At 38.4% G+C, this 16,326-nt stretch overlaps 1 protein-coding gene across 1 annotated transcript; it reads left to right on the plus strand.

The window, feature by feature from the left end:
• The first annotated feature begins 3,186 nt into the window (after positions 1 to 3,186).
• Positions 3,187 to 10,564, plus strand: LOC139723168 (uncharacterized). Its single transcript, XM_071634429.1, has 3 exons — positions 3,187 to 3,538; positions 7,988 to 8,170; positions 9,996 to 10,564. Exons 1-3 carry the CDS (start codon positions 3,355 to 3,357, stop codon positions 10,562 to 10,564), a joined length of 936 nt encoding a protein of 311 aa, XP_071490530.1. The 5' UTR covers positions 3,187 to 3,354.
• Positions 10,565 to 16,326: the final 5,762 nt, after the last annotated feature.

Raw genomic sequence — 16,326 nt, forward strand, 5'->3', positions numbered from 1 at the left:
CTCTCACGTTAATCCTTTAAGCTATACGCACCCGATGCGTGAGAAAAATGGGTGCCATGAGTGAGATCGTGAGACGGACCCTAAATGCTTGAGTCTCACGCAGAATGCGTGAGACTTGGTAGCTCTGTGGACCTAACGCAGGTCCATGCTAGCTGTTACATCTGAGAGATCAGTGCCCTCAATCCATGGTCGTTCAGTTGGTTTTTGTTTTGTTTTGGGTTTTTTTTTTTTTGCCTGTTGATGGCGCCCTTCTCTTTCGACCCAACAAATCACATTGCTCTGGTTTCTGTTACAGCCAGAAACTCTCTCTTCACTCTATTCACTACTAACGTTTATCGATATGTAAATGTTTATCATCATGATCTGTATTACCTAGAGACGTTCTTATGGAAAGCAGCGCCAAAGATTGACAAAATCAGACAAAACGATCAAATTATTTCAAATACAATGCAAACAAGCAACAAAACATCAAGGAGAAGATAAATTCATTCGCTGATTGTATTTTATACTCGGCGTACAACGCGGGCACCTTTCATGTATTTGTTAAACATCTTAGCAATTGCTTTTATCATCAAATAAGACCCTTTTGTACTCAAATACGTACACAGTTAGGCAAGAAAATTGCATGCAGGAAAATACAGTTTGCTGTATGTTGTCTGTCGTTAGGAAACGAGAGAGAGAGGGAGGGAAATAAGATAAAACAGTTATTTATACCCATTAAAGGAATGTGTGGTTAAAGGACAAGTCCACCTTCGTGTACATGTGAATTGAATGAATGCAGCAATATTAGTAGAACACATCACTGAGAGTTTGAGGAAAATCGGACAATCCGTTAAAAAGTTATGAACTTTTGAAGTTTCTGCTCAATCACAGCTGAAAGAGAAGACTACTATAGCTTGTGATGTCACATGCGTACAACGATATAAAGAAAATAAAAAGAGAATTTCACAAAACTTTATTTTTTTTATTTAAGTGCACGTTTCTTCGACTTGTTACTGACGTATGTTAAGGGTAATATTATTTCCTTTTGCCTTCTGAAAGAAAGAAGTCGAGTGTTCCTTTGCTATGCGAGAAAAGAGAAAATATGTTGAATTTTCTTTATCTTTCTTTATAACGTTGTACTCATGTGACATTACAAGCTATAGCAGTCTTTTCATCTAGCCATGACTGAGCAGAAACGTCAAAAATTCATAACTTTTGAACGGATTGTCCAAATTTTCTCAAACTTTCACTGATGTGTTCTACAAATATTGCTGCACTCACTCAACCCACATGTCTATGAAGATGAACTTGTCCTTTAAAGGGTTAGAGGGGTGTGCAGGGGGTGCAGGGTCCGACGTGCGTCCGATTAAACTCCCTAGCGTCTAGTGTCAATTTGGATTTTTCTGTCAAGGGTACTTTGGTCTAGTTAATGATGTGTGTTGGTCAAGGGGAGACTGCCTTGTGAGGCAAAAATGACATCTCAAATTGGGAGTGAGGTTGCTTTTGATATCACTTCGCTTCGTGAAAACATGTATAGGCCTACAGCTTAAGAACTGTTATTTCGTTTATTTGATTTGAATATATTTGTAATCATCATTTAAGAAAATGTGCACCCCCGTACACCCCTATATGACACTCCCTTGTTTAGCCGGTACATTTATTTTCCTCTCTCTTTCTCTCGTTTCCTATACCAACAGACAACATACAGCGAACTGTATTTCCCCCTATAAGACCAACTTGAACATCATAATTCTATAATTCACTTTGAATAGCTTGCAGGAAAGACACAATCTACACAGACCTCCGTCATTATTAAATATGTGATGCTTTCAGTGGCAATTGAAGTCAAGTGACTTAAAGTCCTAAAATGGATTCACAGTTCATATCAGGAGAATATGAAAAACATAACTCGATAGACGAGAAGATACGAAATTGTCATCTAAATATTTTGACTTTGCGTATAGTGACATGTCCCCTTTCTGCTTGTGTGTGTGTGTGTGTGTGTGTGTGTGTGTGTGTGTGTGTGTGTGTTTGTTTTTTCAATAAATAGATGAAGAGTTTGTTCGCAAAAACCGTAAGTCCATTTTTGAAGGTTTTGAAGTACACGGTATCTGTCATAAAGTACAAAATAATACCTTTCAAATGATATATTGGTCACTACATAATAAAGGTACATTTTTGAAGTTATGGTCAAAAGAAGCAAAAATTTTCTTATTATTCTCATTATTTTTCATGACCTTTAATCGCAAATATCTCCATTTGGCAAATATGGACTTATCGGTTTTTGCGAAGAAACCCTTCAGATGTTCGCAGCAATAGTCCGACAACAATCAACGTTAGGGCGAAAAAGTTCCAGAAGTCAAAACCGGTGATCTGAGCATAATATCAAAACATCTTACTTTGAACGCGTGATGCACTACAGGTAGGATTGAAAACTGAAATTGCGGGTGGTTAACTATAACTAGCATTGTTGTGTTCCTCAAAGATCTCACGTAAGCAATTCAGTTTAGTGGTCTCCTTCTCCTTCCATCCGCTCTCCTTCTCTCTCTCCCTCGCTCGATCTCTGATACAGCAATCCTGGAACTTCCCAAAAACTACAACAGCTGTACATTTTTCCCTTTTTTCCCCCTAAATTTTACTGGTTGATGTGATTGCACAATCATGACATGTGGTGAGTCCCCGTGACCTGAAGCTCTGTCCAATCCGGATCATTTCGGAGAGTCATCGATATGCTTATTGGCCTATGTATATATCATTTCCGTTGTAATTTGTGTAGACGATAGACGAAACACAAACAGGAATGTGAGGAAACTTCCCTAAATATAGGCCTGAATAATTCTAGAGCCCCGTCCAAGAGCCATTCTAGAACGGAAAGACAACTTACGAGACGACTTGTCATATTACTGGAACCCTCAATCAGTTCTTACAAGATAGAGCTGGAACTCATATCCAGTTAATTCCACTCTTTAAATATGATTACTGAATTGAACGACCATAAACATGAAACGTTATTAGTGATACTCTCTCAGGCGGAGGTCTCATTGTTTACTGCCTGCCTGCTCTAATAACGCATTCAACAGCCTATATACGCTGTGAGCGCTAGGTACATAAAAGGGATAACCAAACCGAACAGTACTTCCGAATGGGTGTCGTACACTCTCAACCCACGCAACATTGTTTTGGAGTGCCTACTTATACTACACTAATTAAGTGCAGGCAGGCCGTCCAGCTTATGTCTAATTTCTAGACACGATAGAAACAGCACTCAGGGTGCATGATCACCACACCTATCTTTAGCCCGAGAGTGATTTACATGAAATTGTATCGCGAGTTTCTAAAGCGTAGACTGAGGGCAAGTGCTGGAACATAAAAATGGCGCAGCAGGTACAGACAACCACGGTGTACGTTACTCCAGGCCCGGGCCAGGCTGGGCAGACAGCATCTACGGTGGTGGTGCACAAGAAGCAGCCGAACGCTTGTCGAGCAGCTATCCCAGCTATGCACATAGGAATGGCGGTTCTCTGCCTCGTTCTGAACATCTTTATACCTGGTCTAGGTGAGTTCGTGACATCTGACTCTTTTCGTCAGAGCCTCTTTCTTTATCACAGTTTTCCTCCATGTATAAATCCCATGATATGATATGCACCTTCGCTTCACCGAGATACAATTGACAATGGGACAACGCAGATGAGGAAAATACTCATAACTGAATTCTCATAATAAATTCGTCATCAGGCTAACATAAAAATAAACATATTTACATAAATCCGAGGTCATTCATAATCATTTTGCTAGCGACTTCTTTGAGACCTGGGCGTTCCCCCTGGCAAGAATGTAAGGGAACAATGTATTATGTACTGCTCTCTGATGTACATACAAATACATGTGTGTGTGTGTGTGTGTGTGTGTGTGTGTGTGTGTACGTGTGTATGGGTTGATGTAGTGTGTGAGAGAGAGGGAGAGAGAGTTTCACGGTTGGTTAGTATATGAACGACAAAAATATATTGTCTCTGGCCTTGACGTTCTACTTGACTTGCTATTAAATAAAAAATTGTTTCATAATCATATACAATACACGCACTGATCAAGCTGATCTACCCCCGTGTTATGAATTAAAGATTGCCCTGCCAGGTTGCTGGCGTTTATATCATGTTCTATCAAGTTATATCATGATCTGGATTGTCTGTGTTTTGAACAAGCTAGAAGTAATACTCTGAGCATGTCATTTAGTCAACAGGCTAATGTGATGAAAGGGCATTTTCAATCGGGAACAGAGTAAGAATGGATTGATGATAATGTGCAATGATCTCTCAGACAATATAAATATAAATATACATGTATATATATATATATATATATATACATATATGTATATACATATATATATATACATATATGTATATACATATATATATATATATATATATATATATATAATATATATACATGTGGATGCTAATATTTCTAATGTACCATTTGCCTTTGTCATTTTTTCATCTGAAATTATTAGTATACGTAAATACCTATGAGAGAGAGAGAGAGAGAATCATATATTATTCCAACCTATTCAATCATTCATCTGCTTCTGCAGCTTCAGCAGTTCCATTAAAATACTTCTCTTCAAATTGACGTTCCCTTTAAGTTTCAGTGTGAAATAATAACCACATTGTGTAATGCCAGTGCCCGTGTTGTTATGGTAACGGGAAGTTTGAGAAAGACAGCTGTTTCCGGCTCTAACGAAGATCTATCTCTCCCGTATCCAGACTATGGACTGGATACTGATATTACAACAATAATATAATACTAGCATGAAAATATTCACGCTGTTGCAAACGTTACTTAAATATCCTAGTCTAACGTGCTGTATAAAGAATAGGATTATACTTTTTAAACGGAGTAAAGTTAAATCGAAAGGTAGCAGATTCATCGCAATGATTGGATATGCAATAGCAAAGTGTGGGAACTCTGAAATTTACCTCTTTTCACAGAACAGTGTGTGTCGCAATCAAGTGGAAATTATGCTGTGATGATCCCATCACCTCACTGCTCTCCCGTTAGTTAGCACACAGAATTATGTTAAACACTCTCTTCTCGTTAATAATTCAGCAAGGACAATCACTCCCCGTTTTAAAGGGATGATATATAGTGTTGGTTGAGATGAGAATTGAGCGTTTAACTTTTTGAAAGATACTGAGAAACCACTTAAATATACTATACACATATACAATTCTAAGAGGAATTCAAAACTTATTTGAAGAAAATCTCGGTTTTGAATGGTTAATATACCCAAAAACAAAGTAGAACAAATCAATCCTAATAAAAGGTGGGTCCCGCCTGTTATTAGGATAATCTTTGTTTTCCATATCTCAGCCGTTTCAAAACCAATTAACTTCGAATCCCGCTTAGAATTACATGCTCTCTCATATTTCATAAGAGGTTTCTCATTATCCCACACACACATACACGAAGTTGGAAACCTGAAACTCCATCTCAACCAAAACTATATCATCCCTTTATTGTTATTGCTGCGGGTATCTTGAAAACAGCAATAATGCATGCTATGCCAAGAGTTTACGACTTCGTTATTCGTTTCATGTCAAAAATAGAAAGAAAAGAGAAAGTGAATTATTGAAAATTTGTTTACAGGCCAGCGACAGAAAAAGACATCATCACCTATACATAATTTTCATAATGATTGCAACTGGTATCACTTCTTGTTGTTGTTTTTGTTTCCGTCTTCAGATACAAAAAATATACACAAGCTGCATATACATCATTGCATATACGTTCAGCATGAGGAATTGGGGATTGCCCGTTCAGCCATATCTGCAAAGTACATTGTACGTGTATGACTGTTCTCCCATATACATGGTCCCGCCACTGATAAATAGGACCTCATAAATTTCTACTTTTATTATCTATTTAGAATAAACTACTCATCATCTTGTTTGGATAGATTAATTGTCATTATTTAGTGAATGTCTGTCGACATTCACTGACATTGACCTTGACCCCCCCCCCCCCCCCCCCCGAAAAACGTTTCGCAGCCCCTGCGATTGTTACCTTATACTAACTACACGTATGCCAAACAAGAAATCCCAAAGGACGTATATTTATTTTTCATACAATCAGCCACGGTCACGGAGGTGAAACTCGTATCATTATCTGTGACATGTTGCAGATGTTCTTAAAAGTTGATCCGCATTTTATAGACGCAAACTAATAGTACTGCCTGAAAGCTTTAAAGGGATGGTATAGTTTTGAGATGGGGATTCAGGTTCTCAACTTTTTTTGTGAGATGAGAAACCTCTCATGAAATGTGAAAGAGGATACAATTCTAAGAGGAATTCAAAATTTATTTCATGAAACTGGTTTTTGAATGGCTGAGATATTCAAAACAAAGTTATCCTAATGAAAGGTGTGACCCACCTTTGATTGGGATCACTTTACATTACTTTGTTTTTGGACATCTCAGCCATTTCAAAACCGATTTTCATCAAATACTCAGTAAACTTCGAATTCCTCGTAGAATTGTAGTTGTACTTTCTTTAGCATTTTGTAAAGAGAATTCAAAGTATCTCGCAAAAAAAAAAAAAAACTTGAATCCTCACCTCAACCAATGCCATGTCATCCCTGAAAGTATTTTAAAATCCAGGCTTCAAGTAACAATGGCAATGACTACAACCCCTGCCATGACTGCACGAATGACCTTCTGATTAATTTCCTGCCCCTATGCAAGCACTGCAGCAGGGAGGTATTCCCACCTCCCTGGCTACAGAAGGGTGATTCAGACCCTGTGACGTATCAATGGAGCGGTTGTTGTTGTTTTCCTCTCTCTTTTAATTGTTTGACTTGATGCTTTTATACTTTTTTTCGTAAGCAAAGCCACAAAGTATTCAAAGTAAGAGTTTCCTGTAAACCTTCCCAGAGCATATTGTGTCTATCGATACACTCTGAGCACCGATTGCTGTATTTTTTCGCGGATTGGGTATTGCACAATTTGTTTGAAAGATTTTGCAATGTACTATTACCTCGTTAACTGTTATCTTGCTTTATGAGAAATACATTACATTGTATATTGTGAATACGCAAATTTATTTAGCACTTAATTTGAATTTGTTTGTTTGTTGTTGTTTTTTGCCGTTTCTACGCATTCCACTGTAATTTTTTTAATAAGCTGTTGTCTTTTTTTTTTCAAAGTAATTGGTGTAAGAGTCAACACACGACTGTAACTTGCATTGACGTGTGAGCTCTAAACCACCACCACCACCACCACCACCACAACAACAACAACAACAGCAACAACAACAAATGTTCATTAATCCGAGCATAGAGGTACATGCTCCGTGATCTAAGTACATGTATACACTATATGCATTATGACGCTGCGTGATATCATTTTTTTTTTCTGTTCTGTTCAATTGGAATTTTATTTCCAATGTCACCTGAATTCATTTAAATAAGACAGGTCCTACAATGATAACAAAAAATTATAAAACAATGAACACACTCTTGTAAGCGGAAAAGAAAAAAAAGCAAGTGCATAATCAGGGGGTGTTTCATCAACATTTGTCAGCGCTGACAATCCCATAGTAACAGTCAGTGACCAGCGCATCTCAGCCAATCAAAACGAAGGATTTTGCTGAAATTGTCAGTGCTAACAAACGTTGATGAAACACCCCCTGTTTGAACAAAAGCATTATTTTACAGAGAAAGGGAGGCTCATATTTGTAACGTAGTTACAGTCAAACTTATGGTTGATATAACTCTCTAAATTCCTTATAGATTGGAAATCAATTTATGAGATTGTGGTTAGGGACAAATCCAAAATTAGACTTTAAAGATAGATTGACTTCTAAATCTAACAGATTGATATTTTCAATCTGAATTTGGATTTGTCCCTCATCTAAATCTAAGGAATTTAGAAAGCTGTAATATATATATACATGTATATGTATATAATGTACATACATTGATAGATATTCATGTTTTTAATTCATCCCAGGCACTATCGTCGCTGGATTCTCAGTGTACTGCTGCGGTAATCCAGGACAGTCCGGAGGGGGGAAGTTCGGCACCATGTGCCTAAACTTCTGGATTGGAATCCTTCAGCTGGTTACTACTCTGATCTTCCTCATCGGTTGGATCTGGGCCATCGGTTGGGGCGCAGCCTTCATTGCTATGTCATGTAAAGACCGAATTCTGACAAACTACTTTAAATCTCCCCTTTGTGAATGAAACGGAAGGGCTTTCCAAACCTCATCACTCATACACTTAGATATTGAAATAAATTGGGTAAAGTTCCATTTGCAACCACCCCCCCCCCCTCCTTCCCGCCCCTCAGCAACTACAACAAGAAAAATCTAAGAAGTAAATGAATGCCATCCTGGTAATAAGTTGTTAATTGAGTCTGCTTGTTGAGGTGAATTCTATTAAAAATGCACCCACTTTAAAGGCTGGACATGCTTTACGTTTGTATGTAAGGAGGATATCAGTTGGGCATTGATTCCCGAACAAACTGATCCAACAAACAAAGAGTCATGGGGAAACTAAATAGTCTTCCAGGACCGATGAGGGGACAATGAACTCGCCGCCCTCTACAAATTTCAAGATTGAAGTTAAAAGTTGGTTTACTTAGATAAAAAAAAGAAACCACCTTTTCATAACGTGTGTCTCATAGGGCAATTGTTTAGTAGTAAACTGCACACATAGATGTATGGGGGGGGGGGGGGGTACCGTTTTATTGCCGAGTAAAGAAATGCCAAGATCCAAATCAACAATAATAATTTATGTAACTTTTTTAACTCTTTAGTCGAATGAATTAGGAAAATGACTATTTAAACCTGACGTTAAAAGACAGAAGTGTAGGATATTGTTGCTGCTGTATGAATGTTACAAGTATCGTAACTTAATCAAATTGAGAGGTTATGATATTTTGGTCAGTGGGCGGAAGTCGAGCTAAGTCAAATTTCCGTGTGATGCATGCATCATAAAGTCAACATCGCTTTCATTATTTTGTACGGGTGTTCATTGTTGGCGTTTCTGTGGTCTAACCTTTAGGGCTGTATAGGAATCTTGGCTGAATACAGTGGAGGCGCCCCTCAGAGGGCTTGAGCTTGAAGAGAGAGTGCCCCCAATACCCCAATTCCATAGATATTTTTTTCTCATCGGTCACTCGTTGGATGCCAAGTTTGTTGTTTCCGGTCTCCCACAGAAGTACATCGGATCGCAGTCGGATGTATCATGTGGTGGTCGATTATCAGGTCAGTGTCAGACATGTCGCGCGTGATCCTCATCGGACGATCTTGCCTCATCGTATCACCGCCCGACGTGTCTGACACTATTGACCTGATAGTCGACCAACACAAGTCAGATTCTTCAGACTGCGATCCGACATACCTTGGTGCGTGGCCGGATGCAGAAAAATGCTTCCGACGAGTGACTGATGAGAAAAAAAATATGTGTGGAATGGGGGTATAATCATTGTTGAGCATATTATTTCACACAAGTTGAATAACAACTCCACAGGGTCAAACAACAGCTCTAGGAAATGAACCAGTGACGTATACTTAGTGTTAAACCAGGGAGGTGTAACTAAACCAATAACTAGAGGATCCACAGGGCGCCCATTATGTCAGAGCAAAAGGGATATTTCTGCGTTAGATGTAGTCCCATTGCCGAAACTTCGAGATCGATGAATCAGAAGCTGAAAGAATCCGCAAAGTTTGCCGGAAAGATGACGAGATTTGAAGTTCCGAAACCAAGATGACAAGAACACTATAGAGAGAAAGAGAGTTTAAAACATAGGACGCCACTATATTTTTAGATGAAGTGATAGTGATAAGAATTCCTGATGGCGAAAAGGAAAATGACAATGCAGAATCGTCAAGATTGAACTTTGTCGTAAAGATAGTACTATAATAATCATTCATCATTCATAAACGTGTGGTGGGAAAAAAAGACGAAGAATGTTTAACACGGTATTTTAATCATTGTTTTTATGTTTTCTGCAGCTGACTATCATGATACGAAGAAAACCACCACTGTCATCACCACGCCCAACCCGCAGTCACAGCCAATGATAGTCGCCCAAGCGGCACAACCCCAGCCGCAGCCCTACAACATGCCTCCACAACAAGGCTACAACATGCCCCCACCACAGGGCTACAACATGCCCCCACCACAGGGCTACACCGTGCCCCCACCACAGGGCTACAACGTGCCCCCACCACAGGGCTACACCGTGCCCCCACCACAGGGCTACAACGTGCCCCCACCACAGGGCTACACCGTGCCCCCACCTCAGGGCCCAGGCATGCCACCACCTCAGGGCTACCAGCAAGCCTCGCCCCTACAGGGCACCGCCCCGCCACCTCAAGCTTACGACCCTCAACAACCCGCTGGATTCGAGACAAAGAAGGGTTACCATCAGCCACCACAGCAGGACTCTTACAATGTTCCACCACAGGCCTACCCGCAACAACCAGCCTACAATCCATGCGATCCTCATGGCCAGCAACCAGCCCCCGTGGAAGCTCCTCCTCCGTACAACCCGGAATATCCGCTTCCTGAAAAGTCGTAAACAACTTTTAACTGTGTCTCTAACGCTGAAATATTCTGTAGCGCATTCGTGTAGTTTTCTGAATATTGTAATAACTTTATTGGTGCTTCTTAAGTGTACTATGAGTTCTGTCGATCGCAGACTAGATTTTCTCTTGGCATTATTACGAAGGGTCATTATGTTCTGACACTTACAGAAAGACATTTTTTTTTTCTGAAATTGCGATCAAGATTCTTTGTGACGTCCTAGACGGGAATGTAGCACTCTTTATATACATGTGGCATGTAAAATTTGTTTTGTTTTCACAATACTCTTGACTATTTTGACTGTAGAAGAATGACCTTTCACACCAATTTACTTATGCCTTTAGAGACATCTAAAACTAAACTACCGTGTCGGCAATGATTTGACTGTATAGTGGTAGTCTTTGAATGATTTTTTGACTGTTTTTTTCTCTTTAGAAACAACAAATATAAGAACGCGTGTATGTAAAGCAAAATGTATTTCATGATACATGTAATGCCTTCTTGATGAGAAATAGATGATTCTAGTGTGAGGGGTATATATAAAATGTATCTTCCTCCAAAAATGTTAAACGGTGAAAATTGAATAAAATGCACGATATATTTCGACGTGGCGTAAACTGGCGTTATTTTCTACATGAAAGTTCCCCCGTTCCGTACTATCATAATATGCAATGATACCTGTTATACATTGTATACTATTCTTATCTTTGATGACTCTCGAAAAGGATGCAATATACAGCAGTATACGTACCACCAGTAGTGCCACAATAAGAGGTTATTTATAGTACGCTGTCTTTCTCAAAGCATCAACTTAGCATTGCACCCTTATGAAGATAACATGAAAAAGCTTTTGTGGTTCATTTTGTTTGTTGGTTTTTAAGTTAACAAATTGTAGCTCTTCGCTCCCCTGTATGACAGCCCAGACGGAAAACATAAGCATACACTCTGGATAGGAAACGTAACACTTATGATGAGTCAGAGTACACTGTACATACTTATGCTAATCTTTCGCCTGTTCTCGGCACGCTAAGCGTTTTGATACTATTTGACACACTATATTATCATTATTGTTATTGTTACCAGTGGCGGATCCAGAGGGGGGCGCAACCGGCGCACGCCCCCCCCCCTTTATTTTTCGTTAAAAACAAAAGAAATAAAAAGAACAAAATGAAATGAAACCCGGAAGTGGCACCAGAAATATTAGTCACGCCCCCCCCCCCCCCCCCTTTACAGAATTCCTGGATCCGCCCCTGGTTACTACTACTGCTACTACTACAATGCACTGCTACTAATAGTTATCATCATCGCTGTACATTGTAGTATCATCATCTGACATCGTCATCATCGTCACTATTATTTTTTCCTTTTAGTAGGTCCTATCCGGTTACGGTACATAAGGGGACGATCATATATTTGCAAATTGATTTATTCTTCCCACCATCTTTCCTTCCAATGTCATCGTCTCAAGAGGTTAATGTGACTTTACTACCTGTATGATAAATTTCGAGTGAACATTTTACGATAGACCTGAATAAAATTGTACAGTCTTGATAAAATGATGGTTGTACAAATAGCGCACATACGTTTTGTTCAAACGAATTGTAAAGTAAGAGTAAACATCTTTATTCCATTGTAGAAAATGTAAAGCATTGTATCACGCGTCTTTTGAAATTCAAATGTTGCAGTGAGAATATAAATGCAATCTAATTCAACCATCAATCCTGAAATAACGAAAGGAATTACATCATCCTTAATTGATGTAGTTATCAGCGAGATAAACGTGGCGCTGTGAGTTAATGTAATACCGTTCCCGCGGACTGTTTCTATAATTCTCTGGAATGATACGCGTAATGTATAACGCCGTGGCTCACTGAAAGTTTCGAAAAGCTTATTTATGTACATCATATGAAATATGTACAATCTTTCGGCGCATGTGTGACACAATATCGGATACGCACTGTCAACCTAAGTTGTTGAGAATTCCAGAATTATTACGCGTTTAGATGAATGGGTTTTATAGGCCTAGCTATACAAGCTACTTTGTCTACGATGGGATCGTGGCATCATTCAGAAAGGCTCTGAATACAGATTACAAGTCATATACTATGACATACTTTCTTACTAAATAGATGTTTAAACTGCCATATTTACTCATTTCTTAGTAAGTGTGCTTGACTATCTTTATGCAAATACTGTAAAGAAAACCATTTTCATTGTTCATCATTTGTACTTTTTTATGATCTCATCTCAATAAATGTACGTTATGCAAAAACAGCGATGGATACTGTGTGTTTATTGTCGTCTTCTTTTTCATAATTATTATGACACAATGTGCCTGGTTGATACCGGTTGTTGACTATTGCTTGTCATCTGGAACGAACTGCGAGGGGTTGGCATCATTCGCCCGTTTTCTGCATGATGTGGGTATGTGGGTGGACCACTCTTGGAAATGAATAAATGAAGTAGGATCTTTTATTTGCATGAATGAGTCATGACTCTCTCTCACACAGGACCCCCAGATAATGTCCCATCCTCGAGACAGAGTGTCATTCCTCTTATTAAAGAGACACAATGGGATTCGAATCTGTGCCATTTGATTACAGGGCAGACGCGCTACCGACTGAGCCTCGTCACAGCTCTGATTGCCTTGTTGATCTTCGTCGTCTCTGTCGTCAACAAACAAACAAACAAACAAACAAAACACATCACGGAATAAGTCCCTTTTGCTCTCTTGACATCTGATCCCAGCTAACACAAGGACGTTTTCTGAACGTTCTTGAAACGTTCCAAGTTCGTTATTTGGACTTTCGTAAAAACGTTTTCAGAACGTCTTTTTGTGGAAGGTTTTCGACGTTTTTAAAAGGTTTCAAATGGACGTTATAAAAACGTTGTTTAAACGTTTAGAAAACCAATAAAAATCTTTCGGAATTTTTAAGGACCTGCAGAAAACCTTTCGAACGTTATAGACGTCAGTAAAACCTTTTAAGAATATTCAAAACGTTCTGTGGACGTTCTGTGGACGTTCTGCGGACGTCCAGAAAACCTTTGAAAACCGTCTAGAATGTTCAAAAAACGTTTTAAGAACGTCTAAAAAGTCTTATGACCCGTTTCAGAACGTTTAGAGAACCTTTCATATCCGTCTAGAACGTCCAGAAAACCTTTTAAGAATGTCTAATGTTTATTTTTTATAGGGTAGTTGAAAAAAATTATAGTTATGAGATTATGTAGACACAATCTGAGATTAATGTATCCTAATCCTATAATCATAATCCTATCCTAACCTGTTCCTAATGTCCTACCACCATTAATACTACACTCTATTCGTATTGATGAATCTGTATCACTTTCTTTTATATCACCAACATGTATTGCATGAAGACATGGTTATGTACTAAAATTAGATCACACACACACACACACACCTTAATTTGAATATTCATAATTATGCATGAATATTCATGAAAAGAAACCAATGACGAACACGCAGCGGACCAAATACAAACGCTTTGTAGACGTTTATAAATGACGAAGACGTTGCAGACATAATAAAAACGTTTTGTAACGTCCATTGACGTTTTTAAAACGTTTTCCAAAAAACCTGTGCTTTGCGGTAAATGCTAAGTCCCCACTTTGACGTTGTATGTACGTTTTAAAAACGTCCATTTTATACGAAGACGTACGGAACCTCAAAAAAACGTTTAGGAAACGTTCTGAAAACGTTCTGAAAACGTTCTGTGTTTGCTGGGATAAGATATGTTATTGCAGTATTTTACAGTGATTCAGAGAGCTACTTGGGAGTAAGAGTATTCTACTTAAGAAAAAAAAAAGCGGGTGCGCATGTTTATAGTAAAAATACTTTAATGGTGGGTGACTGGAGGTCTTATGAATTATTTGATATCATGCATTTTGAAATGCATATACATACAAATGTAGTAGATGTATAAGCACGGGAAAGAATGTAATGAGAAAAGGCCGTTAATAACTAAGTAGAAATGATGCTTTAAATAATAGTAATAAAAAGTCGTGATGACAGAATCAGGACAAGATTTCTGTTCGTACAATATACAGTTAAGCGTTATTCACGACCAAGTACAGTGTACTCTCACTGCTTTTTTAATAAACATCTGAAGTCGGTTTATGTCATGTAAGTGTGCAATGTACGCACATACAGTATGAAAAAAATGAGTACATTGAACATTGAAAGAATAATATCGAGTTGATATAGATCGATGATACTTGTGGCATAAATCTTGTGTGAGCTCCAACACTTCGGAAGTGGAAAGTTACTAATCTTGAGCAAGAAAAATAAATACCCGTAGACTTTTAATCTACTATTCGATTTGATAATCCACTAATTTCCTTTGTTCAGTCTCGGAATGAATAGTCCTTTAATACTGTAAGTCACATTCTGATGAGAAAAGGTTGTCTTTAAATTTGAATAGAATCGCGGACGGCATTTGGGAAGTTTGAATCACATCTCTGGCGATCGAGAGTGATTTTAACTACATACGGAATGTTGTGCGCTTTTTCGCCAGCTTTGTCACAATACACCTGCAGTGAATTGGGTACCATACCATATCATAAAGCCCTTTATAATAACTAGTTTCTGTTGTAGCAACCATAAAGCAACCAAACAGATGTCGATATTGGAGTCATTACCATGATAACCACAATTAAAGCATCTTTCAAACATTGCAAACCCTCCTAACATGGGCACCTCACCATCCCGCGACGTGTAGGATAGCAATGCGGTGTTGTCATGAATTATACAAAGCGCCCTCAGTGTCTGTAGCCGTAAAAGGCTTGGTTGCTTTCATAGAGCTGTCCAACTCTATGGTTGCTTTACTTCACGTTGTAGTTTCACTAATCTTATCCTTGTTATGAAACTGTTTTATCAGAATCCATGTTTGTTGACAGTGTGAACATCATTATTATTTCAATGCTAGTACAAAATGAAGTTAGCATCAGTAATGTCAGCAACAACGTTCGGATAACGTAAAGATTATTCAGTTTAGCATCATGCATTGCTTAGGCCCTAATTAACTTTTAAAAATATAATTCGGCCTAATATACTCAAAATATGTGGGTAGTTTACCTTTGAAATTTTAGACAGAAGCTGATGAGCAATCTTCTGTATGTATTCAGTAGGTCAACCACACACACACACACACACACACACACACACACACACACACACACACACACACACACACGCAGCTCACCATCTTTTCTTGAACACTAATGCATCAATAACCCAATATACAGAAACAAGACAAAGTTAGAAAAAAAGTAAAATAGAATGTTTCCATTCATCGTATAGTATTCTATTCTAGTTATTTCATTTCCATTGCAATTGCAAATCAGACATTTGATAAGTACACAAAATTAATGTAAAATTGCAATTACGGAAATGCTAAGAATTGAAGTGCAATAACTGTTATGTCTTTTATGAAAAATTGGCCCTACAAATCAAATTTGATTAGAAATGGGTGGATGCTAAAAAGCAGAGCTTGTATGATTTGCAGTCTCCTCATGAATAACAACTGATAACTGATCGTTTAACTGACAAAACTACGGGTGAAATGCCATTCAAAAAAGAAAAAAAAAAGAAGAAAAAGGACAAATATGACCCCGAACAGCAATTTCCATGCCCATGTTCTCATTAAACCGCACAGCACAGAAAACGAGTTTGTTAGTCACTGCATACAGATGGAGTAGCAGAGGGGCAAATAACTTCATACCTTTTACAGACCTCCC

The sequence above is a fragment of the Diadema antillarum genome, unplaced genomic scaffold (genome assembly GCF_040938485.1).
Source record: "Diadema antillarum isolate AM-2024a unplaced genomic scaffold, OU_Dant_1.0 scf00000182, whole genome shotgun sequence".
Classification (NCBI taxonomy): Eukaryota; Metazoa; Echinodermata; class Echinoidea; order Diadematoida; family Diadematidae; genus Diadema; species Diadema antillarum.

Coding starts and splice junctions, on each gene's coding strand:
- LOC139723168 (XM_071634429.1), top strand. CDS start 3,355: ATGGCGCAGCAGGTACAGACAACCACGGTGTACGTTACTCCAGGCCCG. Junction 3,539..7,987: donor CATCTTTATACCTGGTCTAG/GTGAGTTCGTGA, acceptor AATTCATCCCAG/GCACTATCGTCGCTGGATTC. Junction 8,171..9,995: donor AGCCTTCATTGCTATGTCAT/GTAAAGACCGAA, acceptor TGTTTTCTGCAG/CTGACTATCATGATACGAAG.